At 48.9% G+C, this 19,386-nt stretch overlaps 1 protein-coding gene across 1 annotated transcript in view; it reads left to right on the forward strand.

The window, feature by feature from the left end:
* The window catches only part of frem1b (Fras1 related extracellular matrix 1b), a gene marked incomplete at both ends in the record, with an annotated part of 39,035 nt that overhangs the window by 8,614 nt on the left and 11,035 nt on the right, over positions 1–19,386 (forward strand). Inside the window, 15 exons of the mRNA XM_084436146.1 lie at positions 213–355; positions 608–804; positions 1,149–1,239; positions 1,399–1,566; positions 2,288–2,496; positions 2,779–2,872; positions 3,155–3,407; positions 4,624–4,818; positions 8,156–8,341; positions 8,950–9,146; positions 9,906–10,131; positions 11,398–11,542; positions 14,751–14,892; positions 15,471–15,666; positions 18,544–18,808. Of these exons, the coding sequence (XP_084292272.1) occupies positions 213–355; positions 608–804; positions 1,149–1,239; positions 1,399–1,566; positions 2,288–2,496; positions 2,779–2,872; positions 3,155–3,407; positions 4,624–4,818; positions 8,156–8,341; positions 8,950–9,146; positions 9,906–10,131; positions 11,398–11,542; positions 14,751–14,892; positions 15,471–15,666; positions 18,544–18,808 (2,707 nt within the window). The remainder of the gene's footprint in view (positions 1–212; positions 356–607; positions 805–1,148; positions 1,240–1,398; positions 1,567–2,287; positions 2,497–2,778; positions 2,873–3,154; positions 3,408–4,623; positions 4,819–8,155; positions 8,342–8,949; positions 9,147–9,905; positions 10,132–11,397; positions 11,543–14,750; positions 14,893–15,470; positions 15,667–18,543; positions 18,809–19,386) is intronic.

The raw sequence follows: 19,386 nt of genomic DNA on the forward strand, positions 1-19,386 counted from the left end.
TGAGCTGGGTTCAGTGGGTCACTGTTGAATCATACTCAAATGAGCTGGGTTCAGTGAGTCACTGCTGAATCACGCTCAAGTGAGCTGGGTTCAGTGGGTCACTGTTGAATCATACTCAAATGAGCTGGGTTCAGTGAGTCACTGTTGAATCACACTCAAATGAGCTGGATTCAGGGACTCGGTGAAAGCTCCAGGCATGATGTGTCCTCCAGGTGTCCCGGTGAAGAGCTTCCTCCAGAGGGACCTGTCCCAGGGGCTGATCTACTACACACACTCAGGAGACGAGTTGTTCGAGGACTCGTTTGACTTCACACTCTCAGACATCCACCAGCCCCCCAACCTCTCCCACAGACACGTGAGTGTGGCATCGTCAGAGCAATACGGCTAGACGTTTCATTAATGAATATAAAGGTGTCTGCACACTACCCCAACCAACGCCAACCAACACCAACGTTGGATTGGGGTGCCATGTTTGTTGGTGACCGTTAGCGTCAGTTGGATGGATTTTGCAGCTGAATTTTAAACTTCCAACATTCTAACAACTGCCAAATTTAGAATGTTGGGTGTTGGGACTTGGTGTGACATCATCTGTCCCTCTCCGTCCCAGACTGTTGTGGTCCACGTGTTCCCGGTGAAAGACCAGCTTCCGGTGGAGGTGTCGGGTAGCGTGCGCTCCATCACGGTCCGAGAGACTGAGGTGGTCTACCTCACCCCGGCCCACCTCCACTTCACAGACACGGAGAGTCCGGACACCGACCTGTCCTACTTCATCACCCAGACCTGCTTCAGCCCGGGGCATGCTGGGTAGACTCTCCCCTCTGGACCTCTCTCTCTCCACAGCTCTTTCTCTCTCCTATCAGGACCTCTCTCTCCTCTCTGCACTTTATTCTATGAAACGTGACGTGGGATGGCTGTAGCTCAGGAGGTAGAGCCGGGTCCATTACTGACCATGGGTTGGCGGTTCAAATCCCAGCTCCTCCTGTCCAAATTGCTCCCAATGAGCAGGCTAGCACCTTGCGTGGCAGCTGCCGCCATAGGTGTGTGAATGTGTGTGTGAATGGGTGAATGAGAGGCCTTCATTGAAAAGCGCTTTGGATAAAAGCGCTGTATAAGTGCAGTTCATTTACCGTTTACCATGCTAATTGCAGGATGCCAGACGCGGGCAGACTCTTCTATACAGACAGCACCAGCTCCATGGAGAAGGACCCGATGGTGCCGGTGCTGAAGGCCTTCACACAGGTAAGTGAGAGAGAGTTTTAGAGCTGTTTTACAGGCCATGAAGTAACATTATCGTAAAATAACTGTACAGTTCTGTCTTAACGTACAATATGTGTCACAGTTATTGTACTGTATGTGGTATTCATCAGCATCGCTAAGCCCCCTTTTCCCTTCCTGCAGCATGCAGTCAACCACATGAAGGTAGTGTACATGCCCCCCATCGAGGACATCGGTCCAGAGCCTCTCTTTGTCCAGTTCGTCTTCTCCGTGAGCGACCATCACGGGGGGACGGTCAGCGGGCTGGTCTTCAACATCACCGTGACCCCGGTGGACAACCAGGCTCCTGAGGTTAGGGGTCAACTGTGCTTCTGTCTCCCTGCGGACTGTCGTTTGGTGACCCTTCTGTTTCATTCATGGTTCTGTTGAAGCTGATGTTGTGGAGGGAGTATTGCTGCGTTCTGGAAACATCGGATTTTCCGGAAACATCGGATTTTCCGAGTTCGTGATGTCATACCCCAGTTAAAAGCGCTCCAAGCTAAAGGCGAAAATCTCACTTTAGCCCCATCTTTGTAGTTTAGCCTAGTTAGCCAATGTTAGCAATACCAGTTGATAACAATGCTATTTTGCGCATACAGTACGAACACTGTAGCAATATTGTCCACTGATAGAAGTTGGACAGTACTGTGTGTACAACTGATTTAATGATTCACAAATAAGACAGAAGTGCTAATAAACAGTCTTATTACAGCTTTCACATCGTTGATGTGTGGAGCAGCCATCTTGATTGATGTCAGCAGCGTGGTGGGATCAAGTCGGGGTAGATTGAGTAAAACGGCGGAAATCCAAGTTCAGTTGACATATATGATGACGATTTTGACGTTGAACATAAAAAAGTCTCAAGATTCAAGATTCAAAATTAAAGATTCACTGATTTGTCACATGTAATGTACAGTACGGTGTACAGTCACAGTGAAATGTTGCTGTTGACTCCAAGATTATGCTCAATACAGATAAACTCCAATACTCAAGTCTCTCCGTCTCCCTCGTTTGACTGGGACTCCCCCTCCAGGTGTTCACCAACCTGCTGAGGGTGGAGGAGGGCGGGGCCTCCTTGGTGACGGAGGAGCACGTGCTGGTGCGCGACGTGGACAGCGTGACGGAGGCGCTGAGGGTGGCGGTGCAGAGGCCCCCCTCCCACGGCAGGATGGAGCTCCAGGGAAAAGAGCTCCACATCGGAGACAGCTTCACCATGCAGGACATGAGGGGGCTGCGGGTGAGGTAGGACCACACACACACACACACACACACACACACACACACTCACACACACACACACACACACACACACACACACACACACACACACACACACACACATACACACATATATATACACACACACACACACACACACACACGCACACACACACACACACACACACATATATATACACACACACACACACACACACATACACACACACACACACACACACACACACACACACACACACACACATGGAGACGGACATAGCGGCATAGATCTCTGTGTCCCGTTAGGTACATCCACGATGACTCAGAGACCCTGGAGGACAGTGTGGGTCTGATCGTCACTGATGGACTCAACTCTGCTGACGTAGTGCTTCCAGTGCAGGTAAGTGGTCTACAGCTATGTGATTATACCTGACACACACACACACACACACACACACGCACACACACACACACACACACACTCACACGCACGCACGCACGCACGCACACACACACACACACACACACACACACCCCCACACACACCCACACACATTAGTTCATACATGATCTGTTTACATTTCATAATACGTGTGTAAGACTTGGTTACTTTTCACAAGTGTTTATTTGTTTGAAGGGGAGCCTGTCAGTCTCACCTGTCCACCCCCGCCTCCCTCCACAGGTTCTACCGGTCAACGACGAGGCTCCCCAGCTGGGGCCGGGGCTGCGTGGCGGTCTCACCTGCAAGGAAGGGGGCCGTGTGCAGGTGACGGCCGAGTACCTGTTCGCCACGGACGCCGACAGCGACGACGCCAGGCTCACCTACATGCTGGCCCGGACCCCCGGGCGCGGGGAGCTCCAGAGAGCGGGGGCCACCGTGGACAAGTTCTCCCAGCAGGACGTCATCCTGGGGCTCATCTACTACCTCCACACTGGTGAGATGGAGCTGGAAAGCTTACATTTACATTAAAGCCTGCTATTCAGTTTGTGTTGTTGTGTGTTGGCACCTCTGGACAAAAGCGGTAGTGTTTTCTCGGAAAGAAGACTGCATTTCCCATGAGCACCACCACTTTCCGTCGTATAGATCTCAGCGAAAAGCTACTTGCTTTGTGAGCTAGCTAGTGACGAGGTAAATATTGTGAATTGTTTTGTCCTTTCTGGATAACCTGACCAGCCGAACAGATATCTATAGAATAATATCAGTCTTCTCACTGATCGCCGCATTTGCTAATTGTAGAGGCATCAGTATTAAAACGAGACTGTTTTATAACCAACCAAGAATCAAAAATTCCTTGTAGTTGCTTTAACATTTCAGTTATTCAGTGTGAAGTGTAACATATTTGTCTTTCCTCTTTCTCCATATAAGGCCGGCCAGCAATTACACTAACATCTCTAACTTCCTGTCTCATTGACACTAGGCTGTGCTTCGAATCGCATACTTCCATACTATATAGTATGTAAAAAAGGATGTAGTCCCAATACATAGTATGCCACATGCAGTATGGCAAAAATACCAGGATGTCCTCCTACTACATCTGGTCGTATTTTGCAGTATGCAAGGCAGCATACTTTTCTGGCTATTCTGACCCACAAACATTTTTCATTGCACAGTGGAAATTACGCCACATGTGCAAGTCTCAACAGCTGTGGACGAATGAGGCTTTATGGACAGCGACGGATGTGGTCAAAAACGTCTAACTTCTAACTTCCTGTCTCATTGACACTAAGGTTGTGTTATGAATCATATACTTCCATACTATATAGTATGCCAAAAAAGGATGTAGTATGTCCCAATACATAGTACTGTATGCCACATGCATACTGCAAAATATGACCGAATGTAGTAGGACATCCTGGTATTGCCATACTCTGCAAGCCAGCAGGCTTTTCTAGCTATTCTGACCCACAATCCTGTGTGCAAGTTGCGACAGCTGTCGACGAACGTCGCTTTAAGGATTGCGACGGATGTGGGCAAATTTCAAGGTGCAATGTTTTGACAAAGTAGTATGTCCCAATTGTATGCGTATTGCGTTCAAAGCACGTACTTTCTAGGGGCAGCTGTAGTACATAGAGTACTGCTAGTAAAAAGTAAAAGTATGCGATTCGGAACGCAGCCCAACACTTCTAACTTCCTGTCTCTCTCTGACCTAGGGGGTGAGATCGGACCCAACCCCGTGTCCGACTCGGTCACTCTGATCGTCTCAGATGGGGAGGCGGGAGGGACTGACATCTGCTGCCATGGCGACGCCCCGCCCCCACCCGTCCCCCTGCACGGCACACTTCCTGTTTACGACCTCAACGTCACTGTGCTTCCTGTTAACGACAAACCTCCAGCTGTCGTTCTGGGTAAGCAGCGTCCATTGGGCTGCCATGTTGGTGAGGGGGGAATACAGATGTTTATTTACGGCGCGAACCACGTTTAGTAAACACAGTAAACGTCACTCTCACTCTCGACGTCATTGTAAATGAGAGCTTGCTCTCAGTTGACTCTCGAGGTTAAATAAAGATTGAATAAATACTATCATGAAATAAATACTTTCACATCATATCTGAAACAACAATTTCACCAGTCTACGAAGAGGATTAAGCAGACCAAAATACACACCACAGCTTTAAAAACGATACTCGCTCGATGAGGGACTGCAAAAGACCCATGCGTAGTTTGTCTATTGCAGGCGTGATATTCAGTGGGGGATTGTGTGGTTGAAACATGCGGCTAAATCGATGTTCCTCAGCCCAGTCCCATTGTTCTACTGTTGGCTGAGGCGTAAAGGTTCCTCTTCACGCTGTTCCAATCCCCTTAATGCCTGAGAACACGCGCCCAGACCAGGAAGTGATGCTCCTCCTGACCCCCGCTTTGAAGAGGCCCGTAGCTGCAGATGGAGGGAGACGGAATCACTTTATCAGGGCTGCACACACACTCTGCTCTGGGAGGGACAGCAGGACGGGCATTGTGTCTGTGTACACACACACACACACACACACACGCACGCACACACGCACGCACGCACACACAGGCACGCACACGGACACACATAGGCACACACACACACACACAGGCACACACAGGCACACACATGCACACACACACAGGCACACGCACACACACACACAGGCACACACACACACACACACACACACACAGGCACACACACACGCACGCACGCACACACACACACACAGGCACACATACACACACACACACACACACGTGACCCTTTTCCAGTAGAAAACAAACGACTTGACCAGTGGTTAATTAAACATGGATAATGAATTACAGGTGTTGCTGACTTTGTTGTAGCAGCTGTTACTGTGCAGTTACAGTATATCCTGCGTTTTATAAGGTTTTATAATGATATTACTGCTATTACTGCCTACATGCACAGGAGCCAAGCTATTCCAGTGATTTGCGACAATTCCCATGTCCATCGGCGTTATGCTGTATCGTTATACAGTATCGTTATACATTATTGTTATACAGTATCGTTATACAGTATCGTTATACAGTACTTTTCATCCTTGCTGGTCTTCTTCCATAGTATTTTCTATAACTACTGTAAATGCAGAGCAGACAATCTGCTTGCTGTTTGCACCAGCACATGTATATCCAGTGTAAGTGAATGTCATGTGATATGCGTTTTCGGGGGTGTTAGTACTGTACTTGCATGGATGGAGATTATTTCTGAAATGGTGCTAAGGCGCTCATGTGGACGGAGATTGTTTTAATTTTAAAAACGCCGTGCAAAAAAAAAAAAAAGTATTAGAGTGAACATAATCTCACACATTCTCACAAATTTACTCACACAAATACAGTAGGTGTACACACACACAAACACACGCACACACGCACACACACACACACACACACACACACACACACACACACATACACTCAGAAACACATTGCTGGGAGGAGACTTCGCTGTTATCAATAGGGAACAGTGACCACTGGGAGAAAGGAAGAGAGCTAAGATGGTAGGCTAGGGAATTGATGGAGTGTGTGTGTGTGTGTGTGTTTATGTGTGGGTGGTGTGTATATGTGTGTATTTGTGTATGTGTGTGTAAGTGTGTGTGGTGTGTGTGTGTGTCTGTGTGTGCGCATGCGCGCGTACATGCGTGCGTTTGTGTTTAACTGTATGCAGATGAGCAGAGGTCACATGGGGGTAGCGTTTAAGTAAAACCTCAGCCCGATGAAGAGCTTGTGCGCTATTGTGTGGATGCTATTGTGTGGTAGTTGTGTTGCGGGCGTCGAGCGCAGCTGGCTGGGATTACCGGGAGGTACCGGCGGCCACCGGTGTGCGCCGAGCAAACCCACATTCCCCTCCAGAACTGAACCCCCACCGGACAACGCAGGCCTCAGCTCACAAAAGAGCCGAGCGCTTCCTTCCATTCACGAAAGACGAACGCCCGTCTCTGGCCTCTCCTGGGTCGCTCGGCGCCAGGATTAGGCCCATCCATCCCCAACCATGAGCGGCTAATTCGCTAATCCCGACCAAGGTATTTCACCAGTGAGGCGCACACAGCAGCCCGCCAGGCGGGGGAAGAGGTTTACAGGAGAGAAATGTAGTTTGTCTAATTAATTTGCATTGAATAAAGATGTGAGGCGACATACTAAGAGCATTAAACCAGGATGAACATGAATCCAGCCTGGTCTCCTTTCAGGTTTTCGGGGGAATGGATGGTAGTTTTATCACCCATATGCCAGACTTCCAGTCATTAACCACACCACCCTACCCCCACCCACCCCAACGCACACACACGCGCACACACACACACACACACGGCCGATCCTGATCCACACCATCCCCACAGTGTCCATTCTCTATTCATTATTCATCAGCGCCTGTGAATGTATTTGTATGTAAATGTGAGTGGAGCCTGATGCCAGCGGCCATGACGGCTTCATCAGCACCTAGGTGGGGACACACTGGCCAGGACACCGGAGAGGGAAGAGAGAGGGAGAAGAGAGAGAGAGAAGAGAGAGAGAGAAGAGAGGGGGGAGAGAAGAGAGGGGGGAGAGAAGAGAGAGAGAGAAGAGAGGGATGAGAGAGGAGAGAGAGAAGAGAGAAGAGAGGGACAAGAGAGGAGAGAGAGAAGAGAGGGAGAAGAGAGGGAAGAGAGAGAGAAGAGAGGGAAGAGAGAGGAGGGAGAGAGAGAGAGAGAAAGAAGAGAGAGTGAATAGGCGACAGTGTAGCTCTGTAAAGGCCAATTCACTCTATTGAGGCCAGTTCCATATGTGCCATGGACCTTATAGCATTCAATTACATCCTTCATCAGTGATGATGACCTTTGTAGAGTAGAGTTCATGGCTATGTAATTGTGTACATGCCCCTTTCAATAAACATCCAAATAGAGGAATATAGCAAACTACAACAAATACAACAAAATACAACTAATCTCTAGCATGTAAATCTTTGTTTAATGTCCCTCCGGTGTGTGTGACCAGGTAACATGTTGTCTTTGTGTGTGACCAGGTGACATGTCTCTGTGTGTGACCAGGTGACATGTTGTCTCTGTGTGTGACCAGGTGACATGTCTCTGTGTGTGACCAGATGACATTTTGTCTCTGTGTGTGACCAGATAACATGTTGTCTCTGTGTGTGACCAGGGAACATGTCTCTGTGTGTGACCAGGTGACATGTCTCTGTGTGTGACCAGGGAACATGTCTCTGTGTGTGACCAGGTGACGTGTTGGTGGTGGATGAGGGCTCCTCTGCCTGTCTGTGTGGCGGGGTGCTGGCGGCCTCAGACCCTGACTCCGCCCCCGGCGAGCTCCACTTCCACCTGGAGACTCAGCCGCTGCACGGCTTCCTGGAGAACACGCTGCCTTCGCCCGGGTTCGAGAAGAGCAATGCTGGGACGAGAGTGGGTCAGTGTGTGTGCATGCTATGATGGAAAGGTCCCTCAGAGCCTTCAGATAATCTGTTAGAACACATGGTCATATATGACCGAACACTTTATTTAACTAAGCATACCAATACAGTCAATACAGGGACCTTCACACTTAGTCACAGCAGTAAGATGTATATATATATATATATATATATATATATATATATATATATATATATATCGATCCATCCATCCATCTCCATCCATCCATCCATATACTGTATATATATATATATATGTATATAGTATATATGGCCTGTTATAGGTATATACTAGACCTTGCACATAAGTAAATTACACATACAGAGAGGTAGAATTGGCTGTTAACAGGTGGAGATGAAGAATTCCCACAATAATGCGCTCACTAGTCGCTTGTTTATTTAATTTGTGCTGGATTGTTGACCGTTAAACCGAGTTAATGTAGCAAAATGCAAACTTGATGACTCCCACGATACACAGCTGACTTCACAGGGAAGTAAGCTTTACAGCGCTGCTCCTCTGTGTCATGCTGGTTTTGATCCATCCTGAGATCAGCCACGTCTGTCTGGGCCACATCCTGAGATCAGCCACGTCTGTCTGGTCCAGTCTCTTTCAGCGTCCGCCATCTCAGCGCCGGCTACATCAACTACGTCCAGGCGGAGCACCAGGGGGCGGAGCCTACCGTGGACCAGTTCACTGTCACCGTGAGCGACGGCGTGCACAAGTCGGCCCCCGTCCCCTTCTATGTCATCATCAACCCCACCAATGACGAGGCCCCCTCACTGGTGCTCAGTAACTTCACGGTGAGTTGGATCTATCTATCTATCTATCTATCTATCTATCTATCTATCTATCTATCTATCTATCCATCTATCCATCTATCCATCTATCCATCTATCCATCTATCCATCTATCTATCTATCTATCTATCTATCTATCTATCTATCTATCTATCTATCTATCTATCTATCTATCTATCTATCTATCTGTCTGTCTGTCTGTCTGTCTGTCTGTCTGTCTGTCTGTCTGTCTGTCTGTCTAACTGTGCCTGCCTGCCTATCTATCTATCTATCTATCTATCTATCTATCTATCTATCTATCTATCTATCTATCTATCTATCCATCTATCCATCTATCCATCTATCTATCTATCTATCTATCTATCTATCTATCTATCTATCTATCTATCTATCTATCTATCTATCTATCTATCTATCTATCTATCTATCTATCTATCTGTCTGTCTGTCTGTCTGTCTGTCTGTCTGTCTGTCTGTCTGTCTGTCTGTCTGTCTGTCTGTCTGACTGTGCCTGCCTGCCTATCTATCTATCTATCTATCTATCTATCTATCTATCTATCTATCTATCTATCTATCTATCTATCTATCTATCTATCTATCTATCTATCTATCTATCTATCTATCTATCTATCTATCTATCTATCTATCTATCTATCTATCTATCTATCTATCTATCTATCTATCTATCTATCTATCCAATTACAGGAAGAATTTCATTAGTAGTCCTGAAGAGTCTTCTCTCCTCCTCTCCTCGTCTCTCCAGGTGAGGGAGGGAGGGATGAGGGACCTGAGCCCGGCCATTTTGAACGCCTTCGACCTTGACGCCCCAGAGGACACGTTGACCTTCACGGTGGCGGTGCGTCCGGAGCACGGCGCCCTGCTGAACGGCATCTACGGCATGGACATGAGGCGCTATAAGGACATGGGCTCCAGGCTCCTCCAGCAGACCCTGCCGGTTCACTCATTCACCCTGCAGGAGCTGAAACAAGGTGAGATCTCTGATCACTGATCGGAAAATGGCTGGATAATAGTTGAGGAAAGAAACAATCACAAATACCGGTCATGTTAGATCTGAGATGATCAGTAATCCAGTCATGTTAGATCTGAGATGATCAGTAATCCAGTCATGTTACATTAGAGATGATCAGTAATCCAGTCATGTTAGATCTGAGATGATCAGTAATCCAGTCATGTTAGATCTGAGATGATCAGTAACTCAGTCATGTTAGATCAGAGATGATCAGTAATCCAGTCATGTTAGAACTGAGATGATCAGTAATCCAGTCATGTAGATCAGAGATGATCAGTAATCCAGTCATGTTAGATCAGAGATGATCAGTAATCTAGTCATGTTACATCAGAGATGATCAGTAATCCAGTCATGTTAGATCAGAGATGATCAGTATTCCAGTCATGTTAGATCAGAGATGCTCAGTAATCCAGTCATGTTAGATCAGAGATGATCAGTAATCCAGTCATGTTCGAATAAAGATGCTCAGTAATCCAGTCATGTTAGATCAGAGATGATCAGTAATCCAGTCATGTTAGATCAAAGATGATCAGTAATCCAGTCATGTTAGATCAGAGATGATCAGTAATCCAGTCCTGTTGGATCAGAGGTGACCTCATGGAAGGGATGTAGGAAGGATGGATTTAGAAAGTGAGCCTTCAGTAGTTGTTTTTGTGGGCTACTGTTGTTGGTCCTTTATCTTAGTGATACATTCTTTTGTTAGCCTTTGGATACTAGTTATTTATGACGGTGTGTATATGTGTGTGTTTGTGTGTGTGTGTGTGTGTGTGTGTGTGTATGTGTATGTGTGTATGTCGGGGGCGGGGGGCTAGGTGCAGACATAGCATCCCATTAGTTCACTGTGCCCTTGGCCCTGTCACCACACACACACACACACACACACACACACACACACACACACACACACACACACACACACACACACACACACACAACCTAAAACATTGTGTGATTTAAGTGTGGTGATCATGGTATTTAAGTGTGGCGATCATATATCATATGAAGCTATTTATACAGTGACAAAAGAGTCAATGTTTCATATTGATCAACTTCGAACTCCCTGCAACATTCTGTGGACTAAACCACGGCTTACTGTAATGTTGCTAATGTAGCTATTTCTGCAAAACAATTTTATTTTATCCCACCCCCCCAAAAAACACCTGAAAAAAGCAAGCTGTCCTCCCATTCACCTGCTGTCCCTCTGCCTGACTCGCCCTCTCGGCAGGGATGAAGATCGTCTACATGCACGACGACACGGAAACCCTGGAGGACGCCTTCGCCGTGCAGCTGACAGATGGCGTGCACACAGTCCAGGGGACAGCATGGGTCCAGATCCTACCAACCAACGATGAGCGACCGCGCCTGCTGAAGTAAGGAATGGGGAGGGGTCGGGGGTCAGAGCCCTGGGAGGAAAACCTGCAAGTCAAAGAGGCAGAGACACATGGTGTGTGTGTGTGTGTGTGTGTGTGTGTGTGTGTGTGGGAGGGGGGGGGGGGGGGGGCAGGAGGTAGGGGGCAGACAGAGGGACAGAGGGCTGCGGGGTGGGGAGGGACAGAGAGACAGAGGGATGAGGGTGGTGAGGGACAGAGACAGAGGGATGAGGGTGGGGGGGACAGAGGGACAGAGACAGAGGGATGAGGGTGGGGAGGGACAGAGACAGAGGGATGAGGGTGGGGAGGGACAGAGAGACAGAGGGATGAGTGTGGGGAGAGACAGAGGGACAGAGGGACAGATAAAGAGGGATGAGGGTGGGGAGGGACAGGGGGACAGAGACAGAGGGATGAGGGGTGGGGAGGGACAGAGAGACAGAGAGACAGAGGGATGAGTGTGGGGAGGGACAGAGACAGAGGGATGAGTGTGGGGAGGGACAGAGACAGAAGGATGAGTGTGGGAAGGGACAGAGGGACAGAGACAGAGGGATAAGTGTGGGGGGAGACAGAGGGACAGAGACAGAAGGATGAGTGTGGGGAGGGACAGAGGGACAGAGACAGAGGGATGAGTGGTGGGGAGGGATGGAACATCGTAACATGTCCATGCACATGTGGCAGTGTGTGCCAGGGAGGGTGTGGGGGGGTTGAAGCTCCATCCGTGAGCAGGCTTCTCCTCCCTGCTCTGCCCCCATCTCCTCTCTCCTCTCCTCCTCCCTGCTCTGCCCCCATCTCCTCTCTCCTCTCCTCCACCAGGCTCTGCCACCATCTCCTCTCTCCTCTCCTCCACCACGCTCTGCCCCCATCTCCTCTCTCCTCTCCTCCTCCCTGCTCTGCCCCCATCTCCTCTCTCCTCTCCTCCACCAGGCTCTGCCACCATCTCCTCTCTCCTCTCCTCCACCAGGCTCTGCCCCCATCTCCTCTCTCCTCTCCTCCACCAGGCTCTGCCCCCATCTCCTCTCTCCTCTCCTCCACCAGGCTCCGCCCCCATCTCCTCTCTCCTCTCCTCCACCAGGCTCTGCCCCCATCTCCTCTCTCCTCTCCTCCACCAGGCTCTGCCCCCATCTCCTCTCTCCTCTCCTCCTCCCTGCTCTGCCCCCATCTCCTCTCTCCTCTCCTCCACCAGGCTCTGCCCCCATCTCCTCTCTCCTCTCCTCCTCCCTGCTCTGCCCCCATCTCCTCTCTCCTCAGACCAGGAGGATTTTTTTGAGTCAGTGCGTTGGCAGAGGCTCCCGTCCTGTAAAGCTGTCAAGGCAGAAGTAATGTGTGTTTCTGGCAGCTGTCTGCCTCCTTGTTTGGTCGTGGCTGGTGGACGGGCCTGGCGGGTCTCTGGGCTTCTGTTCCATGTGATGTAGCACACATGCAGGCTCTGTCATCTGGGCCTCATCTGAGCGCGTGCAGGTTAACGCTCAATATGTCCTCCTGTACTGTCCTGTATGTCTCTGTGTGTCCCGTAGTGGTGCTCTGTCTCTGTGTCCCGTAGTGTTGCTCTGTCTCTGTGTGTCCCGTAGTGTTGCTCTGTCTCTGTGTCCCGTAGTGCTGCTCTGTCTCTGTGTCCCGTAGTGTTGCTCTGTCTCTGTGTGTCGTAGTGTTGCTCTGTCTCTGTGTCCCATAGTGTTGCTCTGTCTCTGTGTCCCGTAGTGTTGCTCTGTCTCTGTGTCCCGTAGTGTTGCTCTGTCTCTGTGTCCTGTAGTGTTGCTCTGTCTCTGTGTCCCGTAGTGTTGCTCTGTCCCTGTGTCCCGTAGTGTTGCTCTGTCTCTGTGTCCCGTAGTGTTGCTCTGTCTCTGTGTCCCGTAGTGTTGCTCTGTCTCTGTGTCCCGTAGTGTTGCTCTGTCTCTGTGTCCCGTGTTGCTCTGTCTCTGTGTCCCGTAGTGTTGCTCTGTCTCTGTGTCCCGTAGTGCTGCTCTGTCTCTGTGTGTCGTAGTGTTGCTCTGTCTCCGTGTCCCGTAGTGTTGCTCTGTCTCTGTGTCCCGTAGTGCTGCTCTGTCTCTGTGTCCCGTAGTGTTGCTCTGTCTCTGTGTCCCGTAGTGTTGCTCTGTCTCTGTGTCCCGTAGTGTTGCTCTGTCTCTGTGTCCCGTAGTGTTGCTCTGTCTCTGTGTCCCGTAGTGCTGCTCTGTCTCTGTGTCCCGTAGTGTTGCTCTGTCTCTGTGTCCCGTAGTGTTGCTCTGTCTCTGTGTCCCGTAGTGTTGCTCTGTCTCTGTGTCCCGTAGTGTTGCTCTGTCTCTGTGTGTCCCGTAGTGTTGCTCTGTCTCTGTGTGTCCCGTAGTGTTGCTCTGTCTCTGTGTGTCCCGTAGTGTCGCTCTGTCTCTGTGTCCCGTAGTGTTGCTCTGTCTCTGTGTCCCGTAGTGTTGCTCTGTCTCTGTGTCCTGTAGTGTTGCTCTGTCTCTGTGTCCCGTAGTGTTGCTCTGTCTCTATGTCCCGTAGTGCTGCTCTGTCTCTGTGTCCCGTAGTGGTGCTCTGTCTCTGTGTCCCGTAGTGGTGCTCTGTCTCTGTGTCCCGTAGTGTTGCTCTGTCTCTCTGGGCCTTGGCAGCACGCGACATCCAAGCCTGTTGTAATTAGTGAGAAATCGAGTCATGTTGACAATATATGAATGTATTTTTTTGCATTCTTTTACATTATATGATTGATCCTTTGTAAAATTCTTCTTGTGCCGTGATTTGAAATTTGTTTAACAACTCCTTTCAGCCGAGTTTTCTTCACTGATTTTCACACACCATGCAGCACCGGCGCATGCACTGGGCAGTACAGACATGTATTGTAGGCTTGTTCAGACTGAATGATGAAGTGAAACAAAATGGCAATATAGTCTGAGTGTCAGGCTACTAAACTCTGGGCTGATGTCTCACAGTGCGTAGAGATGTTTTCCAACAGCCGTCTATTATTACCTGGTAAAGTAAAGTATCTATCTTTATGCTTCATCCTGACCCCAGATACAAGTCTATTCTAGTAGAACATACCGGTTGAACTTGGCAAAGCTGTCAGTACAGAACCAATGGCCTCTTGGTTGTCTCTTTGGGAGAAGTGGAGAACCCTCTGAAAAGCTTGTTTTTTCCAATAAAACCTAGAAACCAAAATGGGTTCTTCCACAGGGACAAACCACTTTTAGATGTGCTTGTTTGAGAGTGTTCTCTGCCCCCCCCCCCCTCTCAGGAACGCGGGTCTGGAGGTGGGCTGGATGGAGCGGAGGGTCATCTCCAGCGTGGCGCTGGAGGCCGAGGACCTGGACACGCCCACCCACCAGATCCGCTACGTCCTCAACGCCGCGCCCAGGTTTGGCAAGCTGCAGCTGAAGGTTGGTGCCACGGCCGCCTCATGGTATTGGTGGAGTAGGAGAGAGAGACAGCCATGTCTGGTCAAAAGTGGTGACTTTGTGGAATGTGGGCCTGTTCTGGGGGATAGGAACCCCCTTTCTGAGAGGATGGGCAGCAATAAAATCGATAAGGAAAGGCTGGGAGGGACTGATGTCACTTTGGGGTTTTGCTATCTGTTTCTCAGGACCACACACTGTATTTCTTTGTTTCCAGTTCTCTGGAGGTTAGACATACCTGTAAGCTTAAAATACAATTACCTAAATGTGCATTGGTCTCTGGAATATTTATTCAAAGATTGACTAGAACCCATGAACATAGAACTAGACTCCTGAGGTCAAGAAAATATCTTCAACAGTGGACAGGAGGCCAGGTGTCGCTACATGACTTTCACTCTGAATGGTAGAAGTGAGGGGTCACCGTGTAGCTTCGTCATGCTTGTTCAATGGTATTTTCATGTTCTTTCGGATTCCTATTCTCTCTTTGATGTCTCTCTGTACTGGGTTGTGTACCCGTGTGTGTGTGTGTGTGTGTGTGTGTGTGTTCCCTTCCCTTTGCACAGACAGAGGCAGGCTGGACAGATTTGGGGCCAGGTCACAATTTCACTCAGGAGGACGTGGAACAGAACCGCCTGTGGTACACCCACACCGCCAGCTCGGGGTTCAAAGGTCACGACAGCTTTCGCTTCGTCCTCAGTGATCAGGACCACGAGTCTTCTCAGCAGAGCTTCTTCATCTCAGTCCGGACTGTGCAAAGGGGTGAGAGAAACACCACACCATAACAACACAGTCTGTTCACATGCTGTCCCTACAAAGCGTTACTCTGTTGTGCACATACTAGTTAGCCTGGTCAAGACTATCATCTAGCAATTAAACGTTTGTAAGAAAGAATATTCAGTTGTTGAATGGTCATGAGAACCAATGGTTAGTGGCATGCACAGGGGGGGGTGCAGGATGGGGGGCGACAGCCAATGTACCAGTAGTAGCCATGTACTACTACTTGCCAGAACTCATAAGTGCATCTCCTTTCTAAAACAAGTGACTAAGAGCATAATGTAGTGCGGAAGGCAAAGTGCAAGAATAGCAATCTAAAATACATTAGGTGCTTAAAGGGCAATGCTCGTTTTTGACAACCTGGACCTTATTTACGACATATTATAAGAAGTTTGACTCACCGAGATCACTTTGGTGTAGTTCGGAGGCCGGTAGAAGAAATTTAAAATCCAGCGCGAGCCAGTATATCCATGTAATGACGGTGATCGGGGCACCGAGAAGGCAGTTTCTCAAAATCTATTTTCGGCCGCTAAACGGTTGTTTTCATCAATCAGATTGGATGAATCGACAGTTGAGATTCCTCAACGCGAGGCATTGTTTCGGTTTTCAAATACGGGGTCTTTAGCCTCTGTAATATGATCTTTACACGCCTTTCCCCACTTGCTCCAGCACGCATGCGCACAGGCCAGCGCGCAGACTGGCTATTCTCCGGCTCACATTCTCTGCGCAACGATCGTTGTTGGTGCCGAGAATATTGTCGTCGTCATTCGTCAGCAACAATCCGATCGTAGCGCAGAGAATGTGAGCCGGAGAATAGCCAGTCTGCGCGCTGGCCTGTGCGCATGCGTGCTGGAGCAAGTGGGGAAAAGCGTGTAAAGATCATATTATACTGTCGATTCATCCAATCTGATTGATGAAAACAACCGTTTAGCGGCCGAAAATAGATTTTGAGAAACTGCATTCTCGGTGCCCCGATCACCGTCATTACATGGATATACTGGCTCGCGCTGGATTTTAAATTTCTTCTACAGGCCTCCGAACTACACAAAAGTGATCTCGGTGAGTCAAACTTCTTATAATATGTCGTAAATAAGGTCCAGGTTGTCAAAAATGAGCATTGCCCTTTAAGAGGATGGACCGTTGTAGTATTTCTTGAAGAGATGAGTTTTGAGCCGGCGACGAAAGATGGGCAGTGACTCTGCTGTCCTGACGTCAGTGGGCAGTTCGTTCCACCACTGCGGGGCCAGGACAGAGCCGTGACCGCGTGGATCGACAGCAGGGGCCTCGGAGTGACGGGGGAACCAGTCGCCCCGAGGCAGCAGAGCGTAGCTGCTGGACATGCCACTAGCATGTCGCAGGGACTTACCCCTAATCAATGATCATATACTGGAAACCAGACAGTGACTGACAACGACGGCCAGCTGTCTTAAGGCCGACTCCAACAGAACACAGCAGGACCAGGTGACATATGGCAGCCATTTTGTGTGCCTCAATGGAGCATGTAAAGTTTCTCCAGCCACAGGGTCTAGTGGTCATGTATAATTAAGCAGCTGTGCTTTCCCTGAGTGAACACGAAGTATGAGGTGGGAGGACAGGAGAGGACAGGTACAGGGAGAGGAGAGGACAGGGACAGGAGAGGACAGGTACAGGGACAAGAGGACAGGGACAGGAGAGGACAGGGACAGGAGAGGACAGGGACAGGAGAGGACAGGGACAGGGACAGGAGAGGACAGGGACAGGGACAGGAGAGGAGAGGACAGGTACAGGGACAGGAGAGGACAGGGACAGGAGAGGAGAGGACAGGTACAGGGACAGGGACAGGAGAGGACAGGGACAGGTACAGGGACAGGAGAGGACAGGTACAGGTACAGGTACAGGAGAGGAGAGGACAGGTACAGGGACAGGAGAGGACAGGTACAGGTACAGGTACAGGAGAGGAGAGGACAGGTACAGGTACAGGTACAGGTACAGGAGAGGAGAGGACAGGTACAGGTACAGGTACAGGTACAGGAGAGGAGAGGACAGGTACAGGGACAGGAGAGGAGAGGTTCAGAGGGAGGAGGAGGTATAGATGGGCGCAGTGCTCTGCTCTCTTAGCGTGACGCCCTCTGATCCGGGAGGAGGAGGAGGTGAGAAACGCCGGGGCGCCAGGGTGAGCAGGAAGAGGAGCCACTCGGAAGGTGAATAATTGAAACAGGAAGGAGGGAACAGCTGCTCCCCCAGCTCCTCCCCCTGCTCCCTCAACGCCTCCTCCCTCAAAAACAAACGTATTTTTGAAACTTTTTTTTTTGCAGGTTTTTTTTTGTTTTAATTTGTGTTTAATTTTGTACTTGTTAGTTAGTGAAGCAGTCATGTGCTAAGTCCTTCCTTCCTTCCTTCCTTCCTTCCTTCCTTCCTTCCTTCCTTCCTTCCTTCCTTCCTTCCTTCCTTCCTTCCTTCCTTCCTTCCTTCCTTCCTTCCTTCCTTCCTTCCTTCCTTCCTTCCTTCCTTCATCTTCAGTCATTGGTTTGTGGATTTAAAACACAAATTTAATCATTTTAATTACCAAGCATTTACTCTGAAATTACATGGTTAATGATAAATAATATCTTGGTCAAAAGTCTTCCTTATCCCTTTTAATATATATATATATTTTTTTTATTACATAATGATATTAGATAAGATTAATTTTATTGTCATTAGAATTAGAATCAGAATCAGAATCAGTGACAATAAAATGAATCTTATCTAATATCATGTAATAAAAAATATGTATAGGCCTATATACTGTATATTGGAAGGGATGAGGAAGATTTTTGACCGTGTTATTCTTCCACAGCTCACATAAGCAGAGACAGCAGCGTTTGACCTCTGACCTTACAGGTGACATCGTGCTGGTCACTCATCCCGTGACCTTGATGGAGGGCGAGCGCGTGGTCCTGACCACCCACATCCTGCTGGCCGATGACGGAGCAGGGCGCCCGGAGGAGCTGCTCTACGCCGTGTCGGTCCCGCCCAAACACGGCCACGTGCACGCCGTCGATCGCCCCGGGGCGCCGCTCGCCGGCTTCACCCAGCTGGACGTGGCGGCCCACCGCGTGTGCTACACCCACGACAACAGCCACACCGCCGTCACCGACTCCTTCAGGTCAGCCATCTACATCGGGGGTATTCCTGTCTAACAGCACAACGTGAAGGACGCTGCTCCGTCAGCTGTGGATGCTAAAGGGGATTCGCTTTTGCGTGGGAGAGGAAAAAGCAGAAGACAGTCCAGAGAGAGTCTGTGTTCCTGCTACAGTGCAGTGTGCTTATTAAAGTCGCACTGAAACGGACGTTTGAGATCATCTAACTTCCGTAGTTTGACGTATTTCCGACGCAAACAAGCTATGAGGGTGGGACATATGTTTAGAGGAATTTGATTGGAACATTGACAAGTGGACGGGTTTTAAGAACTTTAGACAGATTCGATAGAAGGATAGTGTTGATTGACGGGTGGATGTCGTGAGATTATTGGCCTAAAATCTAAGGTACCTGTTGTCGTCATTGCACGTGACCTACCGTTTTCCAGGAAGTAAGAAATTATATACTTTGATATAAGATTACAACAAAAGTAGAATTTTGTATTGTAGAATTTTTTGCCATTAATCATTGAATAGGTGAACACTATGACCAATTATGTGAACCAAAATGGGACAGAATGCTTTTTTCATTTCAGTGCGACTTTAA

Source organism: Borostomias antarcticus (assembly GCF_949987555.1).
Source record: "Borostomias antarcticus genome assembly, chromosome: 3".
In the NCBI taxonomy this organism is placed as follows: domain Eukaryota; kingdom Metazoa; phylum Chordata; class Actinopteri; order Stomiiformes; family Stomiidae; genus Borostomias; species Borostomias antarcticus.